Source organism: Nyctereutes procyonoides, unplaced genomic scaffold (genome assembly GCF_905146905.1).
Source record: "Nyctereutes procyonoides isolate TBG_1078 unplaced genomic scaffold, NYPRO_anot_genome, whole genome shotgun sequence".
NCBI classification, from domain to species: Eukaryota; Metazoa; Chordata; class Mammalia; order Carnivora; family Canidae; genus Nyctereutes; species Nyctereutes procyonoides.
In genome coordinates this window covers 24,377,221-24,396,504 of record NW_026575040.1, presented here as the reverse complement: position 1 = coordinate 24,396,504, position 19,284 = coordinate 24,377,221, and the positions used below count along the sequence as shown (strand labels likewise).

General features: G+C 36.2%; 1 protein-coding gene and 1 pseudogene across 6 annotated transcripts in view; both read right to left on the bottom strand.

The window, feature by feature from the left end:
* The window catches only part of GABPB1 (GA binding protein transcription factor subunit beta 1), a 66,157-nt gene that overhangs the window by 6,771 nt on the left and 40,102 nt on the right, over positions 1 to 19,284 (bottom strand). For 2 of the 6 annotated variants that reach the window (XM_055319657.1, XM_055319659.1), the window contains exons 3-8: positions 16,701 to 16,868; positions 15,184 to 15,378; positions 13,511 to 13,658; positions 13,056 to 13,169; positions 5,193 to 5,378; positions 1,005 to 1,120 (exon numbers count right to left, since the gene is read on the bottom strand). In XM_055319657.1, the coding sequence (XP_055175632.1) occupies positions 1,005 to 1,120; positions 5,193 to 5,378; positions 13,056 to 13,169; positions 13,511 to 13,658; positions 15,184 to 15,378; positions 16,701 to 16,868 (927 nt within the window). Of the gene's footprint in view, positions 1 to 985; positions 1,121 to 5,192; positions 5,379 to 13,055; positions 13,170 to 13,510; positions 13,659 to 15,183; positions 15,379 to 16,700; positions 16,869 to 19,284 lie in introns of all 6 variants that reach the window. The other 4 variants (XM_055319660.1, XM_055319663.1, XM_055319661.1 and 1 more) reach the window with 4 other exon arrangements.
* LOC129506207 (PRELI domain-containing protein 1, mitochondrial-like) lies at positions 3,923 to 4,719 on the bottom strand (annotated as a pseudogene).

The following is a 19,284-nucleotide window of genomic DNA, read 5'->3' as shown; positions in this document are numbered from 1 at the left end:
TTCTATAAAACAAGACACATAAGAATTCTTAGATGTTCACTAATATTACTATTTAAGATATTCAGCAACATTTACTGGTTACATATATCAGATATTTGGAATATGTGCATAATGAGTATGCTGACTTTTAAAATTCTAATAAAATCTCCAAAATGCAGATATTGTTATCCAAAAACTCCAATCTGAGAGAAAATAAAAATGATATTCAGAAAGGTAAGATAACTTGCCTCAAAGCCAATAGAGGCAAAAGGTGGAATTTGAATCCAGCTCATTCAAGTCCAGGGTTCTTTACACTGCAATTGATCTTTCAAAGTTATTCCAGAATAAATTTATTTTTACTTATATGAGTGAATATCAAATTCAGGTAACAGTTTTATTTACAGTCATGTTACAGTCATGTAAGAAAAAAACCTGTGAGGCACTATAGTTTGGTTCCACTTCCAAACTAGTTTGGGTAGAGGGAGGAAAAAGCTGAATCCTATCAACTGCTAGTCTCAAATTCCTTATTAAAGAATTTAACAGTGAAATAAGTAGTTATTTATGGCTTTTTAAAAAATAACCTAGTCAACAAACATCAACCTTTTTAAAAGGATCCTCCAGCCCACATAGGCGTTTTGCATTTGACTTTTGAAAGAAAAGAATGTTTTTTGTCAATACACTGTGACATTTCCTTTAGTGACTTGTGAGAATGATACATGTAAATTAAACAGAAAATAAAGGATGGAGTGCAAGAACCAAATTCATTACAATGTTATCACAATGACAGACTTTGTTATAAACAAATTCTTCACTCATTCATTCATTCATTCAATATTTATTTATTGAGGGCTTGCTATATGTATAAGCAAATAATTAGACAAAATAATACTATGTACTTTCATTCTGTATCAAAACAGCACTGTCAGTAAGTAATAAATATAAAAGACCAAAAATATATATAGAAAAGCAAAGTGAATTTATTTTGGATGACTGCAGCAAAACACACCGGGTAAAAGACTCCTTACTTCTATTTCTGCAGATTCCACCCGGTTTTCAATTATTTCGATACATTGTCTCTTAGCTGGTGGTTCTTCACTTATAACAGTTTCTTCAGCAATGTCCGTTGCTGGTACTGTTAATACTAAAATAAAAAAATGTATACATTACTTCATTTTCAGATAAGTTTAGTAGAAATAAAACTAGTTGTGACATTGTTGATGTAACTCATCTAAAAGAAACATGTCCCAATAGTTTCAAAGCATTAATTTGCTTTATGAGCATGTCCGTATTTGTCTTCATTAAAAATGAACACTATTTGTTTAAAGCCCCTATTTATTTTTTTAAAAATTCTACAGATAATCTATTCATCATACAGCTAAAAATCAAACCAATAAGCATGATGGAGTCACTTTTATTGGTTTCTTGTTATTGTTCTTGTGTTAATTTATATAAAAACAAACATGAATATACATTCTCGTTTTTCTGTCTTCTACAAAAGGCAACATTCATACAAACAATAGAGACACTGCTGTGCCTCTGCTTTCTTCAATCCATGTATCTAGGGTATCTTTCATCGGTACATACAGAGCCTGCTTTTCCTTAGCTTCATAATATTCCACTGTGTGGATACAGTATTATGAATGTTGTCGGTTTATAAGTGTTGCTTGTTTTTCTTTTCGGTTGTCGGACTTTGTCCCTAAGTTTTAGTATTTCTTTATACAGATGTAAATATATATATACATAGAGAGAGAGAGGCTGTCCTTGCTCTGCAGCAGGCAGTGGGGGACCACAGAGATGACTGTGAGAGCTGGAACTGCAAAGCAATTATAATAATCCATGGGGAGGGCATCCTTGGGTGGCTCAGTGGTTTAGCGCCTGCCTTTGGCCCAGGGCGCGATCCTGGAGTCCAGGGATCAAGTCCTGCGTCAGGCTCCCGGCATGGAGCCTGCTTCTCCCTCTGCCTGTGTCTCTGCCTCTCTCTCTCTGTCTATCATGAATAAATAAATAAAATCTTTAAAAATAAATAAATAAATAAATAAATAAATAAATAAATAAATAAATAAATAAATATCCATGGGGAAAGTTACAATTGTGTTACAGTCTTTAAAGTTTTTTGTCAACATATTAAAAACTCTGTCATTTATCAATGTATACAGAAATGGAAAAAAGTAAACTATTTAGTACACTGTAATTTAAAACATTACTGATATTGAGAATTAAAGTGTTTTTTTTAACTTTTAACTTAAATGTAACTTTACATTATACTTCTAAATTAATGCAAGAAGAATTGAGAACCTGACATCTGCTTCATTGGACTGCCTGCAGAGACTGTATATATTCATTCACATGTCAGTTATGCATTTTTGAATTATGGAGCCTTCAGAAGTTTACTTTAATATTTAGTAAGCGCCTCTCATTAAGTTTCCTTATTCTTCTTCCCTTCTCCTCCCATTAATACAAACTTCAGGATCAATTTGACTAGTTCCAGGAAAAACCTTGTTTGTCTCTGTTATGGGTTGAACTGTGTCCTCGAAACTCAAGACTTAAGTCCTAACCCCCAATACCACAACATGACTGTATTTGGATATCGGGCCTTTAATGAGGTAAATAAGGTAGAATAAGGTCAAGTGAGTGAGCCCTAACCCAGTTAAGACTGGTGTGCTTTTGAGAAGCAGAGATTAAGACACAGACAACACTAGCTGACTGAGGGACGACCACACAAGGATACAGCGAGGAGGCAGCCATCCACAAGCCAAGGACAAAGGCCTCAGAAGAAACCAAACTTGCCAACACCTTGATCTTGGACTTCAAAACTCCAGCACTGTGAGAAGATAAATTTCTGTAGTCGTTCAGTCTGTGGTATTTTGTTGTGGCAGCCCTAGCAAACTAAAATAGACTTTTTTTTTTCATGGCATGTTACATTTATAAATTAACTCAGGAAGAATGGAGAGCTTTATGATAGTGAATCCTCTCATCCAAAAACATGGCATTTCTTTCCATTTGTTCATGGGATGAGATTAGTCTGTATAATGTCAGTTTTTAGAAACATTATATGCTTGATATAAACTGCAAGTTTTCTTATTTCTATATAATTAGTTCTTTGGGGGGAAAAAAAAAAAAAGAATTATTTCTTTGAAGCTTTGTGAAAGCATCTGGGCCTGATCCAAATCTTGGATGAGCCATCAGCAGATTTCTGCAAAACAGAAGAGTATGGCTTCCCAGTTTTCACAGGTAAGGGGTTCCTCTTCTTCTGCTAAAGCAACTTTTTCCTGAGACCTGGCCGCTCTATAGAGCCATAACTCCTCTGTCACTCTAAGCCAAACCTGGTTTAGGAGAACTTCTAGCTCTAGCCCTTCCCTTTCCCAATTCCTTCACTGGCCATAAAGGTGCACAGTCTCTGTAATCCTAATCATTTTCTAAAAGGTTTTAGGTGTGCATACACATTTTGTGTGTTGGAGGGGGGCACTGGGTACAAAGCAATGCTAGCTCAGATTGGAATTTTCTGCACCTTCTCCTTCTTCCTCAAGCATCCATGCCCTAACCCTACCTCAGACCTACTGATAGTACTCCAATGCAGAGTGGGCCCTGTCTTGCTGTGTATTTATTGCTAATCTTTGAGCTCAATCTCTTCTCTTTTCTTGATGCACCACTGTTGAGTTTTCATGAGGGTTCTCTTGCCCTGGCTCTAATGGTCTTAGATGTTTTCGGCAGCACCTAAAATAGGGAATTTTATGGTTTCCTCAGCCTTTTACGGTCACTGAGAATGTAGCTGGGGCTTTTGTTTAATCTATCTTCTACTCTCAGTAGTTTCCAAGAGGGAAAAAATGAGAAAATTACCAACAAAGCTGCTAAAAGTAGCTACCACATTCCTACTGTAAGTCCTAAGTCCAACTTCTTTGTAAGGAGCCTTTTCTTATGTGGTATTTTTATTTTTATTTTTTATTTATTTATTTATTTTCTTGGAAGTGGACTTTTAATAATAAAGTACAAGGGGAAAAAGGCAGAGAGAATTGGGCCGGGTGGTCAGGTGTCCTACCGCACCAGGGCCTGGGCTAGCTACACAAAGTGCTGCTGCTGCTGCTGCTGCTGCTTGGTGGTGGCCTTGCTGGCAAGGTCCTTGGCCTTCTCTGTAGCTGCCAGTGCCGTCTCCTTTGCCTTCTCCTTGGCTTCCTTGGCTGTCTCAACAAGGGTTTTGGAAGGGGCCTCACCTTGCAGCTTGGCCAAGATGTATTCAAAGCCCTTCATTGTCTTGGTCACGTTGCTTTTGAACCGGGCAAGACCAAATTCCTGGACAGCTCTGGAGACACCAAATAAGCTAGAGGAGACCCAGGCTTCCCGGCGGATTTCGGTCCAGCCACTGTTATCAGAGTTCACACAGTAAACACATCGTTCCTCCACCACCATCAGCCGGGCGTGGTTGATGTTCCAGGTGAAGGTGGTCCTGGTCTGGTTCTGTGGGTCCACAATAGAATCCTCCAGGATGTACACCGAGTGAGCAACATTGGCAGGAAAGAGTCGCTCCGCCCAGCGAGGCATCCTGTTGGTCTTGGTCAGGAGATGCCGGGACAGGAGTTTCTGGTCAGGGGTCACCTATGACCCCTGGTGCACTATGTCTTCCGTCAAGACATGTTTGCTATAGGGATTCGGGTAACGCTGCCAGAAGGCAGCGAACACTTGGTCCCAGGAACTCCGGAGCACGCTCTAGCCCAGGAAATACTTCACCATCGTCCCGGCCGGGGCGGGTTCAGCACCCGCGCAGCATCAAGGGTGCGAAGCCCGGGGCGGGGGGGCACGCAGAGGCCGGGCCGGGACTCGGCGCACACCCGCCAGACTCGCAGCTCAGTAACCACCACGCCGCGCCCAAGGAGCCGCCGCCGCCATGAGGAGCTGTCGGGCCGCGCGCAACTCTTATATGGTATTTTTAAAAGACTGTATGATATCTGAACTGCAATAAATGGCATAAGGAATTACTGTCCAAAGTGGATTCTGAATTATTTACTTAAGCTTATTTTCCAACCAGAATACTTGGGAGCCAATTCCTCTTTCCACCTAGATAAACTCAGAGAAAACAAGCTAATTTCAATACTAACACAAGCAAATAAAATTAGTCAATGAAATCTATTTCAAAAGATTACAAAAACAAAATCTAAGGCAAAAATAAATGCCGAGCACTTAGAATAAATTCAAACTTCATGCACATGCCTACTACCAACCTTGTTGTCCATCTGGCATGGTCACAATGATGGGCTGACCTATTCCACTGGTTGGAATGGAGTGCAAATTTCCAAGCTGAATTCCATCTGTGACTATTGTGATGACTTGCTGACCACCTGAACTAACTACTTGTTGAATGGCACCATCGACAGACTCTGCAGTAACTACCTCCTCCGTAGCCACTACTGGAAAAAAAAAAAAAGTAAAAATCAGTGAACATACATAAAAATAAATATGACTAGTTCATTTTTGCTTTGCTACTTTTGCTTTCCCTGTTTTGTTCTGACACAGAAAAGCTTTTACATGGTTTTTATTAAATCCACTCTTCCATGGTGCTGTATATATCTATATAGATAATGGACTACAAGTCCCACAATTTTTAAATAACTGAGTTGTGACTACACAGGTGTATATTTAACTACACATGCATATATTTAAATAAACAATATTTATATTGTTTATATGAGGTACAAAATTTATATGATCTCCTAAGGTCATAGATATAACACAGGTTATACCTGCTTAATAAAATTTTATAATCCAAAAGAGAATTTTGTATGTGGTTGTACTCCATTTATATTTACATGAGTTATTTGCCAGTTATATTTATATGAGTTGAATGCATTTCCATGTTCAATGAAACACGAAAATCTGTATTTTTCAAGTAAACAGAATAAACAGTATTCCCTTTTTGGATTATGTGAGAAAGGGGTTGCCTTGATAGCAAGTGGCACAGAGGTCAAGTACTTAATGAGAGTGAATAATATATTAAAATTCATATAAATAAAATCCAAAGAATGTTAATATCTTGTAAGAGGCCCAGAGAGGATTCTGACAGCTGAAAACGGCACCCCTGATTCACCTGGGTAAAGAAATCACAATTTAATACTGCCAAAATCCTTTCCCACAAGCAATCCTGTGCAATCCATAGGCAATACTGATCCCAAAAGACCTATGGACAGGAACATTCCCAGCAGCTACACTCATGATAATAAGAAACTTGAAACCACCGGATATCCATCAAAAGAAGAAGGATAAACAGACTCTGGTAGATTAATACAATGGAATACTACCCAGCAATTAAAACGACTAAATGCAAAACATAGATAAATCTGACAAAAACCATGCTCACTGATATAAATCAGATACAAAATATATATTGCCTTCTTCCCATTTATAAACTAAGCAGTGATTATACAAGAGTAACCACTCTGAGATAATTTATTACACTATACAATGATGATCTATGCACTTTTCTGTATGCTTATTACACTTCAATAAAGAAGCAGCAAAAGGAATAATGACAATAATGGATTATAACACAATGAATCTTCAAAAATCCATTTGTCCATAATAATACTTAGTGAAAAAGGAGAGAAAAGGGGAAGGAGGAAATATCTTCTTGATAGAAGAATGACATCTAATTACCAAAATAAGGAAAATTATCACTGTAACCTCCAATGTAATAATTGATTCAAGCAAAGGTCACCAGTGGATGTTAAAACCACTGAAATGTTTCAAGAAACAAGATATTCATATATTTTCAAAGTATCACAGCAAAGATTACTAAGGGGTAAAGGTGCCTATAAAGACCTAGCAATGACCACTCTCACAAAGTGGTCATTATCAGGATGGCCTGACATATACCTGCTGATGTGATGCAATGGGACACTACAAAATATCACTTGTGTTCTTCCTGGAAATGTGTGGCCTGCATCTAATTATTATGAAACAAATGAATCCAGAATGAAATGACTGTGCATGCAATGGGCACAAACTTCACATAAATTTCAATGTAAGAAATAACAAGCTAAGCAGTGGTAGGGCTACCCTAAGCTGGGGGAAACTAAAAAAGACACAACCAAATACAATGTCTGAACTTCGGATCCTGGATGAAAAACAAACACTTATAAAGGATATTCTGGGGATAACTGAGGAAACTTGAATGTGGACCACATGTCAGATACTGTTACTAAATTAATGTTTATGTTTTTAGGAAATACAATGGAGCTAAGAATATGTAACAGGCTGTCCTTGTTCTTGGGAGATACATGCTGAAGTATTTAAGGATGAGATGTCATGGTATCTGCAGCTCATTTCAGGCATAATAAAAGTGCGTGCATGTCTGTGTGTGTACATGCAGGTGTGGCAAGATTTTAACAGCTGTATAAGAGTACAAGTAAAAGGTATAAAGTTTATCCTCCATTTTTTTCTATGGGCTTGAAAACTGTCATTCTAAAAAAAATGTTTTAATATAACAATATATATAATTCTGAAAAATAATTATAAATTATAAAAAATAATTCAATATAATTCTGAAAAAAAGAAATTACATAAAAAACTATTTCCAAATGATATGGTTTTTATTTTTTCCCATGGATTATTTGAGGCAAAACTTTACAAAAGTGCAATTAAAAAAACATTCTCTCCTGAGTCATGTTTCCTACCAGCACAGGGGCTCTGAAACATGCTAAATTGGTACCAACACCCAGTAGAACATCGTAGGTATCAATGAACTCCTTTGTTATAAAAGTACTGAGACCCTAGTTCTCAAAGATGTACTCAAGGTATGGTAACAGACCTGGCTGCAACCCTGTGATTCTGTTATGTGGTAATCAAGGGTCACAGTACAAACTACAAAAGAGAATATTAAAAATTCAAAAAAAAAACCTTTATGTTTTGAGTTCTCTCATTTTTGTTTCTCTTAAACTATAATTAGGCTTTATCACCAAGCACTTATGAAAATTTCAGGAAGATGATTATAAAATGAAATGTAGGGCATAAAATAGTAATAAATTCAACAGAACTACTAAGGTTTTCAAACACATGAACCATTGCTTTGATTTTTCTTAAAAATATCCATATGAAAAAGAAGTGTTCACTCTGGTTGAATGCTAACTACAAGTAGTACTTTAAAGCATAATCATATGTAAGGCACTTCTGAGATCACACACAATCAAGCCGTAACTCAAGAACTTTCATCTTTGCACTATTCCCAATGACTATCATTAAAATAATAGAGTTCCTCCCTTTCATCTAAAAAGTTTTCTTTTTAAGTTGTGCTATGGTAAGGAATTTGAGAAAAAATTATAAGGAAACCAATTATGTAAGAAGACAGTGTCCCCCAGAAACCCTAAGAACAGCCCAACAGTGAAATGTTGAAATACATAGTAAAAAACCTAAAAACTTTAAAAAGAGTGTTATTTAAAACACACACACACACACACACACACACACACACACACACACACACCTAACTGTAAAACCCCTGGATAAAAAAATAAGTGTAATATTCATTGATCAAAATCAAAAGTTAGATTGTAATATATAAAGAGAGCCCATATAGCTACAGGGTTGTTGAGAATACCTGAAATCTCTGTTCAACAAGAGATTATTGTTTTTTATAATGCCATAAAATTCAAATAATACAGAGGAAAAAACTATCTTTAAAATGATTTGAGGATTGAAAAGTGTACATATAAATGTTTCAATACTAGAAACTGTGTTCACTGAAAACATTTCAAAGATATTGGGCCCACAACTGTACTTGAAATTAAAAACAAAAAAGTAAAACCAAGACAATCTTATGAAGCCCAGTAACTTCTCCCTTAAAGTCAATTCACTTTTACTGATCTAGCTTAGGAAGAGCAGAAAAGCAATGTGTAGAGGGGACCTAATGTGTAATTCAAATTTCACTATTAGAAGAAAGGAGGGAAACCACCACCAGATGCCTTACTCCTCTGGAAAAACACCTAATTAAGAGAAGTTGCTCTAAAGTTAAAAAGAAGAGTGGTCACAGATGTCTATTTAATCAAGCGATTATATAGCTGAGCCATAAAAAAGAATAAGGTTAAGCAAAGCAAAATAAATATAAGACTTCAGGCTACAGCCAAAAAATGTTGTTGTTGTTGTTTGGTGTAAAATGGTGGTTTTAACAAAGCAGGAGGATAGGACCCATGAGTAGAAAGAGCTGTTGACCCAGAATTGTGAGGAGCAACTGATTGATTATACACTTTGGGGTTGGGGATAGTAAAAGGAAGGGAAGTTCCAAAAGGACTTTCATATGCTGAAGAAGACTCACAGGATACCGGAGCCTTGCTATTGTCAAACCAGGTTATCTTTCCCCTCTGATATGGGAGAGCTTGGTTCTTGTCTCACGGAGTCGAAGAATGAATCTCGCGGACACAGGAGAGTGAGAAAAGGAACAGAACTTTATTAAGTAAAGATAGAGAGAAAGCTCTCAGAAGTGAGAGGGGTCCCAACAGGGTTGCTCCAAAAAATATTGTTTTATTAAAGAGTTTACTTAAAAAGGATCAAACTACACTACAGATGTATGGCCTATATCTAATCAATTATAACTTCCAATTCTATATCCCAAATGATCCTCAAATTTATTCACTTCTTATCTCTTTGCCAAATCCTAATCCATGCTCCCACCATCTCCTTCTGAGTTGACTGCATTAGACTAACTGAACTCCCTTTCAGAGCCTCTCAAAGTAATCATTTTCAAAGTCCTTCATAATCTTACCTTCAACCACCATGAGTTAACTTTTTCATGGGCAACACCATACTGGCCTCTGAAGTGCCCTGAAAGGACAAGCTCTTCCTGACCTCAAAAGATTTCCATATGTCCCTCTTCTTCAAATGTTCTTCCCCCAATGTTTGTTCTACTAATTCCTACTTCATCTTTAATTAAATTGTTTCTTCCTCTAGGAAGATTCTCTGACCCACCAGACTAGGTGAAAATCCTGCCTCTGTACAGGTAGCACTAATCACAGTTACTCACCCAGGTGAGTAACATCTCGTTTTACCAAAAGACTACATGTTCCACAAGAGCTGGGATTGTATCTGATTGTTTACCATTTTTCTCTCTAGCACCAAGCAGAGTAACCAGGTCATAAGAGATGTTCAACAAAAATCTGTTCAATGAATGAATAAATAATAATTTTCTCATTATAAATGAATAGCTGTTTATAAACAGTAAGTGGAAATTTTAGAACAAGAACAGTTCTGAGTTATTCCTTTAACACAAAACATGATTTAACCCTCCATGAATTTTTACTGTTTGTACATCTTTAGTTTTAAAGCAAAAAAGGGAGTAAAGTATGCATTGTCTGGAGTTTTGATTTTTCAAAGAGAAAATTACTTGTAACAGGGTGGCCTGTAAGCTTTAGTAGAAAAACAGGATAACGGTAACTGCCTCTGCTCATTAGTAAAGACTGTACTACACAGTGGTGGTTCTCCTTATGAGGAAAAAGACAGCTGCAAACTCCCAAAGAAAATGTGTTTACTTTTCTTTATCTTCATCTTGTATAACTTTGAAAATGGAATGAACTGGAATGAGTTCTCATCTACCTAAATCCCTATATCCTATCCATTAAAGGAAGACATAGGAACAAAACATTTGTTTCAACAGACTGCTTCAACAGACACACCTCAGGAGTAAGGGCAAGAATAGCGGTGCTTTTGTTTGATACAGGACAAAATGATAATTACACAAATAGTTATTCCTATCACAAACCAAATGATAAACATTGTGGAAGAGATCAGTCCACTGATCACCAAGAAACTGCAGTATATTATAGTGGTCACAGTCACACAGCTTGGGAATCAATCAGACCTTGAGCAGAAAACTCCTTTCACCACTTACTGGCCATGCTACTTTGAGTAAAATTATTTAACCTCATAAATCTCAGCTTCATCATATATAAAATGAGAGTACTATTTTATTTCCCAGATCCTAACTAGGATGTCCTTGAAAAAATATACACATTTTCTAAACTCAGAATGAGCCTGACAACTAATGTTAAAAGAAACTGAACAGTAGGGATGCCTGGGTGGCTCAGTGGTTGAACATCTGCCTTCGGCTCAGGGTGTGATCCTGGAGTCCCGGGATTGAGTCCCACACCGGGCTCCCTGCATGGAGCCTGCTTCTCACTCTGCCTATATCTCTGCCTCTCTCTCTCTCTCTGTCTGTCTCCCATGAATAAATAAATAAAATCTTTAAAAAAAAAAAAGAAAAAGAAACTGAACAGCCATGAAGCAGAGCAATAATTAGCCTGAGCATGTGGAAATTGAGCCATGAGAAGCTATTTCTTTATCTGATTACACAACTCAGCTAAGTTATTTACACTGGTGGCAATGTACTCACCTGAACTTTAACTTAATTCAAGCTCCAAAAAGATTCCACTATGACATAGCATTGAAATGAAAAATTACTGCACTCACAAAAGACTGTAAATCACACGTGATAAGAGTCAACTGAAATTCCCAATCTCTCAGACTAGACCATATATAACATTTTCAAAAGTAAAAGTTAGAGAAGTTGGTATGACTAATTCACAGAGCCAAACATCTAAATGTCAAAATTTCAGCTGACCTTCAAGAAAATTTGCTTAATTTTCAGAAATATATACTTGCATTAAAGACAAAAAAAAAATTAATCAAATAGAAACCACCAATGAAATTCATTTTCTTTGCTATGCTTATGCAATGACAAAGATGCTAAAGAGACCCAGGCACAGGTTATAAAAGCAGCACATCCAATATAATGATGCACATAACTGCTAATAGCCAAAAGTAATTCTAAAAAATCTGGCAACTCTCAAATAGAAAGACTTAGGGATGTCTGGATGGCCCAGTGGTGGAGTATCTGCCTTTGGCTCAGGTTGTGATTCCGGGGTCCTGGGACTGAGTTCCGCATCAGGCTTTCTGGAGGAAGCCTGCTTCTCTCTGCCTATGTCTCTGCCTTTCTCTCTGTGTCTCTCATGAATAAATAAATAAAATCTTTAAAATATATATATATATATATTTTATATATAAAGGCATACATATATACATTATATATGTATAAAGGCTTAGATTCAAACATTGATTATAATGCTAAAGAAGCTGGAGAATAGATAAATGTTTATTATTGCTAGTTAGTAAAGGGAAGAGAGAGAGAGTAAGTGAAATAGGTATAGTCTTCCCCCTGAAAAAAACGTGTTTCAGTCACGGGCACCTTAAACAGTCAAATCCAGTAACAGGTATCTTCAAGCTTTTTGGTGAGGATTCAGTGAGATCATAAGTAATACATTTACCATAGGGCACAGCACACGAGTAAGCACTCAATGACCTGTTGTCATTACTGTTGTTATGGGTCACAATTTGAAAAAAAAACACAAATTTAAATACTGAATGATAACAAAGTATTCTTTTATGAGCACTGATCCAATAATGGCCTAAGCTAGTGAGAAGAATAATTTTGTGAAATTTTTTAAATTCCCTAATTAAAAAAACATTTACTTATTTAATAATTATAGCAAGAACTATTTTGCTTACGTCTAAAAGTAAACCCTGGTCTAAACTAGCTATTACTGTTTATCATAGTTCACCATCAGGTTATCCTTTAATGGTGGTGCTGGCATGCTACTTCCTAGTTCTGTCAGTAAGATTCTGTGTCATTCTAATACAACTGACAAAAATTAAAAATTATGAAAAAGACAGCAAGTCCATATATGTACACTTATCTACTTTATACAAAGAGTCACAGACTAGTAAAAACAAAGGCCAACTGGATACAGAGACAGGTTTTTCTGTGAACCACACAAGTTTTTAATTTTAATCAAATTTTAATTAGTTGACAAGATTAAATATTCTTTTAAAATCCAGATTCTCAGCTTCCAGTGAAAAACGTAATCTGGCAACACTGTGCATAGGACTATAACCAGCTAGAGCTAGATAGCAGATGCCCGGCCCCCTGTCTTCAGATGGCCATCATCTCAAATCTGCTCACTTAAGCCGTTTATATTACCTTCCTAGCCTCTGTAAAGATTTGAGTCTCCAACTTTTAATGTGCACATTTGACTTGTTTCTCTAACCTGGAGTTTCTGAAGAATTGGACAGCGGAGCAGATGCTTCAGCTAAGGCAGCTAATGTAGCTAATACTGATGTAGAGGAGTTTCCAAATTGAACAGCAGATACACCTGTTTCATCTATGAGAAAAGAGAAGATGGTTTTAAACTTTAAAGGAGCTTAATCTAATGCATTTTTCTGATATTCTATTTTACTTTATTCAACTCTTAAATGAAGTTGGATAATTGTTTTATGAAAAACAAGCTTGGATTAGTTTTTGAAAGATAATATTGCAGCATATTTTGCAATATCACCTTTCTTTAAATCCTTGTGTCTCATAAAAATCGGTTTTTACCAAAACCAAAGAAAACCAAGGGGACGGATATAATCTTACCCTCATTCTCCAACAGTCCTTTCTTAAAAGGAGGAACACCTACTAAAGCATAAAGTCCCAACAGCTATCCTATATGCATCTCAATACCTGTTGCCTTGGATGAATTTTCTGAAGATACCAGACCTGTTAGGTTCACCACCCCTCCAGGTCCAATGATGAACTGTGGTGTGGCGGCATGTATCGTCACAGTGTCCGGACTCTCTGGGTTTGTGTTGATTTGATTCTGCATAGCAATCTAGGGCACAAATCAACACAATGTTTAGAGAACTACATCAGGAACATATAGCACAGATTCTCAATGTAGTGCAAACATAAACATAAAGGAAATTCTAAAACTTCAGAAGAATCATATAGTACAAATGGAAACCTTTGAATAAGGTCTACTGAGAGAGCTGTGGTAAATCACAGATAGGAAATTACATCCTAATTCTCCTACTAGATAAAGCAGCAAAATTCCATGAGAAGAGAATTGGATACCTGGAAGGCTTTTACAGAACACAGTTGAAAGATATTTTGCTGCCTTGTGCCCTATATTTTGATTTAAGAAATCAAATTACTAAAAAGAAAAAGAAAAAGAAATAAAAATAAAAAATAATAAAATAAAAAGAAATCAAATTACTTAAATATAACCTCTACTATATTCACCAATATGTATCATTATACATATAAAGCATGTCCTTCCCAATTAATTGTTCTCCATCTTCAACCCTGACCCCCAAATTACACTCCTAGGAGTAAAAGAATTGCAAAAGGCATCACAAAAATCTTTTAAGTAACTAGCTGAAATTCAGTAGAGTCAGATGATCTTAAGGAAGAGTTCTACTGAGAAGGAGAACAAAAGATAGGCAAGAAGCAGTGAGTAAAGAAGATAATTTATATCAATGTTGTGTAGCTGAAGAAAAGAAAGCTGTACTGGTTATTAGAAAAATTTGCCCAGGGGTGCCTAGGTGGCAGAGTCAGTTAAGCATCTGACTCTTGGCTTTGGCACAGGTCATCTCAGGGTCGTGAGGTCAAGGCCTGTGTGGGGCTCTCTGCTCAGTGCAGATTCTGCTTAAGACTCTCTCTCCCTCTCCATCTGTCCCTCCCCGCTCAAATGAATAAATCTTAAAAAAAAAAATTAATAACTGGAGCACCTGAATAACTCAGTCAGTTAAGCATCTGCCTTCAGTTCAGGTCATGATCCTGCAGTCCTGGGATCAAGCCTTGCATTGGACTGCCTGCTCAGCAGAGAGCCTACTTCTCCCTCTGCCCCTCCCCCTCACTCATGCTCACTCACTCACTCTCAAGTAAGTACAATAAAATAAAATAGCCCAAAAGCCATAAATAACTGCTTCCAAACAGATTTTTTTGAGGATGACAAAAAGTAAACCAATCAGAGTGATTGAGACTGTATCCCTCACTCAGGGGATGCTGTTATAGCTGCTAGAGAAAAATTTTAGTGGAAGTTTAACAGACTTTGAAAAACTGTATTGTATCCAAAAATGCAACAAAAATAATAGAATAAGATGTCTGGAAGGGGAATTCAGGAACTTAAAAATACAGAAAGTAATCACCTTATCTAATCTTCTAATGTTATATGTAAGACTATGGTCTTACAATCAGAATAATGAACAGTAACAAACAAAAGAGAAAGTGAAAGAGGAAAAAGCCTGTCTAAAATAAACAAGTCCAAAATGAAAAGCTAAATTTGAGCTAAGTAGCTCAAATCATCCACAAGACAGAGATCCTTTTATTTTCTCAAATTAAAAGCCAAAAGTTACCTGTAGTATCTCTGCCAAATCTTCATTCCCATTGTCTATTGAAATATCAAATGCAGTTTTACAAAATTTACTTTGTGTGTGTACATCAGCACCATATTTGATTAAAAGTTCCACCACTTCTTGATGATTATGTTCTGTGGCCCAATGTAGAGCTGTCATCTTCAGCATATCCTTAGCATTAACATCAGCACCATGCTATAAAAATATTGCAAAATAAGACATTTCTAAAATTTGAAATATAAAGAATTCCTAATATGCAAATACTAGCCATTATGCTTTAAAGAATCTGCTACCAACATGATCAGCTCTCTATTTTTTTGTGTTGAATAATCTGTTCCACAAATCTCCGCACATGTGACCTAATCAGTTTCTATCATGCTAACTTTCCTAATTATTTTCCTTCTAATTTCTTAGGAGTGCAGCAATGATTTCTTCAGTCATCAAGCTATGAGCATCATGGGACAGAATGGCATATGAAGTGAAAAAAGACTGAGGCATCTTAGTGGCCCACTGGTTAGGCATCCGACCCTTGCCCTCAGCTCAAGTCATGATATCAAGGTCCTAAGATCAAGCCATGCACCAGGCTCTGTGCTGAGTGTGAAGCCTGCTTGAGATTCTTTCTCTCTCCCCCTCTGCCCCTACCCCTACTTGCACACACTCTCTCTCACCAAAAAAAAAAAAAAAAAAGCGAAGGAAAACTATGAACATTCCTCAGAAACCTCTGTAATTCTAGTTCCTTGTTTATACAAAAATATCCTTTGCTTTCAAAACAAGTACAATATAAATAAACAAAAGGGAGCTATCAGAGATGCACTGTACAATATAGTAGCCACTGGACACATGTGACTATCAGGCACTTGAAATATGGCTAGTCCCAACAGAGATGTATACTGTATATGTAAACACACACTGGCATTCAAAGACTTAACACCAAAAAAAGGATAGAAGATAATTCATTAATAAAATAACTTTTATATTGATTTCATGATGAAATGACAATATTTTATATATATGAAGTTAAATAAAATATAATATTAAAGTTAGTTTTTATTTTTTTTTAATGCAGCTAATAGAAAATCTAGAATTACATGTGATTCACATTTGTGGCTTACCTTGCATGTCTTTTGGATAGGCTGATCTAAAGGCTAGAATAAAAATCCTTACTTGTGTTATTAATTTGTTAATGATCCAAGCTTCATGTTTCCCTCCATAAGCATTTTAACTATGTCAGGTAAGACAAAGCCATAGTCTCTTACCATAGCGGAGACCAAGGTCTAAGAAATCAACTGTCTGACTTAACTAAGAACATATCTAGAAGTTGTTCTTTTTCTCCCACAAAGGAAAAACTTTAAAGATTATTTTCATTTGATGGGCTTACACACAAAACAATGAGACAACACAGGGGGAAGAAAAAAAAAACAGACGTTCAATAAAACTAGTTCCCTTCTCCCTCCTATAAAACCATAAATCCTTTGGGGTTTACTTTCAAAAGCAGAATGCAAAAAAAGAACACATACCTTAAGCAAAACCTCTACTATGCTGGCATGGCCCTCTGAAGCTGCCATATGTAATGGCGTTCGGTCCACTTTGGTTCTTGCATCCCTACTTACACCAGCTCGGAGTAGAACTTCTGTGGTGGAATAATGCCCATACTGTGCTGCCAGATGAAGTGGAGAGGTTCCCAGCTATACCACAAGGGAAAAAAATCCACATTTATAATCATTTTTAAAAACACCTCTATTGCTACCTTCTATTTTGTATTTTCTTTTTACATAGCAAACCGATTATCTTCGTATTATCTGTTTACATAGTTAACTCAGAACTCAAGAATATAATGTACGCTTATCACATTCGCTTCACAGAGGCTTTCAGGTTTCCCCTACACTTCTCAATGAGAAAGCAAAGTCAATATTTCATTTAATTCAATTTCATTTTATTTTTTAACAGAGAAATAGCCTGAACAAAATTAATTTCATCAGGAATTAGAGATAATTAGGGTTTGAGAAATTTTTCTGAGTACTAGAATGTTTTCCTCATATGATTCACACAAAACTTTTCATCTATGAAATCCATATCAAATAAACGTTAATAGTAGATTTTTATATTAAACTGTTTTGTAGGACTTAAAAAATAAATTAATTAAAGCAACTCAGTGATCTTTTTAAATAAGTTTATATAGTCATTTTTTAAGGGAAAAATCTGATCTGAGGTATGCTTGCCAAAGATGAGTCAGGACAGAACCAAAAGAGCCCAGTTCTCCTGAAATTGGTTTCATGTGGTATAGCCACTACAATAACAGTACATTCACAATATGCAGGGGAAGTTCTAAAATAGAAGTAAAGAAGAACCTTCCAATAAGGTAAGCATACATTTTAACAGGTGAAAATTAGAATTAAGTTACCCATTTAGAAGCCTTGAAAGTCACTGTAACTCTGATTACCAAGGCACTGGTGTTCCAAAGAACCAAGATAGTTCACTAGATGGGGAGCCTGGGTGGTGCAGTCAGTTAAGCAGTTAAGCGTCCAAATCTTGGTTTCGGCTCAGGTCATGCATGACACCTTGGTGTCATGAGCCCAATGTCAGGCTCCATGCTCAGAGCAGAGTCTGCTGAAAATTCTTCCCTCTCCCTTTCCCCACCCTCCCGCTGCTCACACAGCACGCGTGCTCTCTAAAATAAATAAACAGAATCTTTAAAAAAAAAAAAAAAGTTCACTAGAACATGAAATTTGCTAAGACTACTATAATAATGGCAACTAAGGTTTTTGTTAAAGCACTTTCTATGGCAAGCACTATTCTAAGACCTTTACACATATTTTCTCATTTACTCTCCTCTTAAGGTACTGTTACTATCCTCATTTGGTAGCAAAAGAACCTAAGGCACTCAGAGGTTACTAATTGGCCTGAAGTCACACTTGAGTAAGAGTCGTAATACAAAGCTATTGTGTTCTCAACACATGGTAAAAATGGAAATCATTTACCCTGGAAATAATTATTTTGTTACTATTAAAAGTCTTATGTTTTTAAGGGAAGATCATTCGAGCAGATCAAAGAAAATTCATGAACAACCATTTCTCCATGCAATATCATATTTTCCTATAATAGCTCTTTCTATACTCTTAAAATTCATACTCTTAAAATTCTAATTTTGAATGAAGTCTCTCAACAGCCCACTGGGCAACCATGAGTTCTGCTTAGTGAGATATAGGGTTTACTTGTGTTTTTTCTTCTTGAGATCTAACCATTTTGGTTGATGACACAAAACACATACACACATAGTTTAAAGAAAAAAAATTAGGCAAACACTCATGAAACCACAATCATGGTCTAGAAATAAAACACTACCAGCAATTTAAAGTCTTCTCACACGCCACTCCCTAGTCATAAACCCCTCTCTCAGCCCCTGAGGCAATTACTGTCCTGAATTTGGTAATAAAAATTGCTTTACTTTGCTTTGGTTTTGCTTTTTACCACTTATATATCCTTAAATAATACACTTGGGTTTTACCGGTTTTCAACTTTATGTAAATAATCATATTGCATGTATTTCTCTGTGACTTGCCTTCTTTTGCTTATACTCACACGATTTACCCATGTTAGTGAATGTAAGTCTAGTTCACTACACTAATTTTCTCTGTTCTATAAAATTATATTGAATAAATGAAACATAATTAATTTAACTAATCTACAGATGAATATTTAGGTAGTTTCCAGTTTTTCGTTATTACAAATAATGCTATCAATAAATACAATCTTGTGCATTTCTCAAGTATATGAGCAAGAGTTTCTTTGGGGAATATTCTTTTTTGGGGGGGAAGAGGGAATATCCTTATAAGTTCAAAGGCTACATCACGGGTTATGCATATGTTCAAATTTAGTAGGTACTGCCAAACTGTCCTCCAAAACGTTTATACCAATTTATACTTATCCTCTCCAATGTTTGATATTGCCAGACTTTTTTTGGTTAATCTGGTAGATAAGCAATAGTATTTCACGATTTCACTTTGTATTTGCCCAATTACTATTGTAGTTGAGCATCTTTTCACATTTATTGGTCATTTGAACTTTCTTTCTGGTAAAGTACCATATCAAGTCATTTGCCCA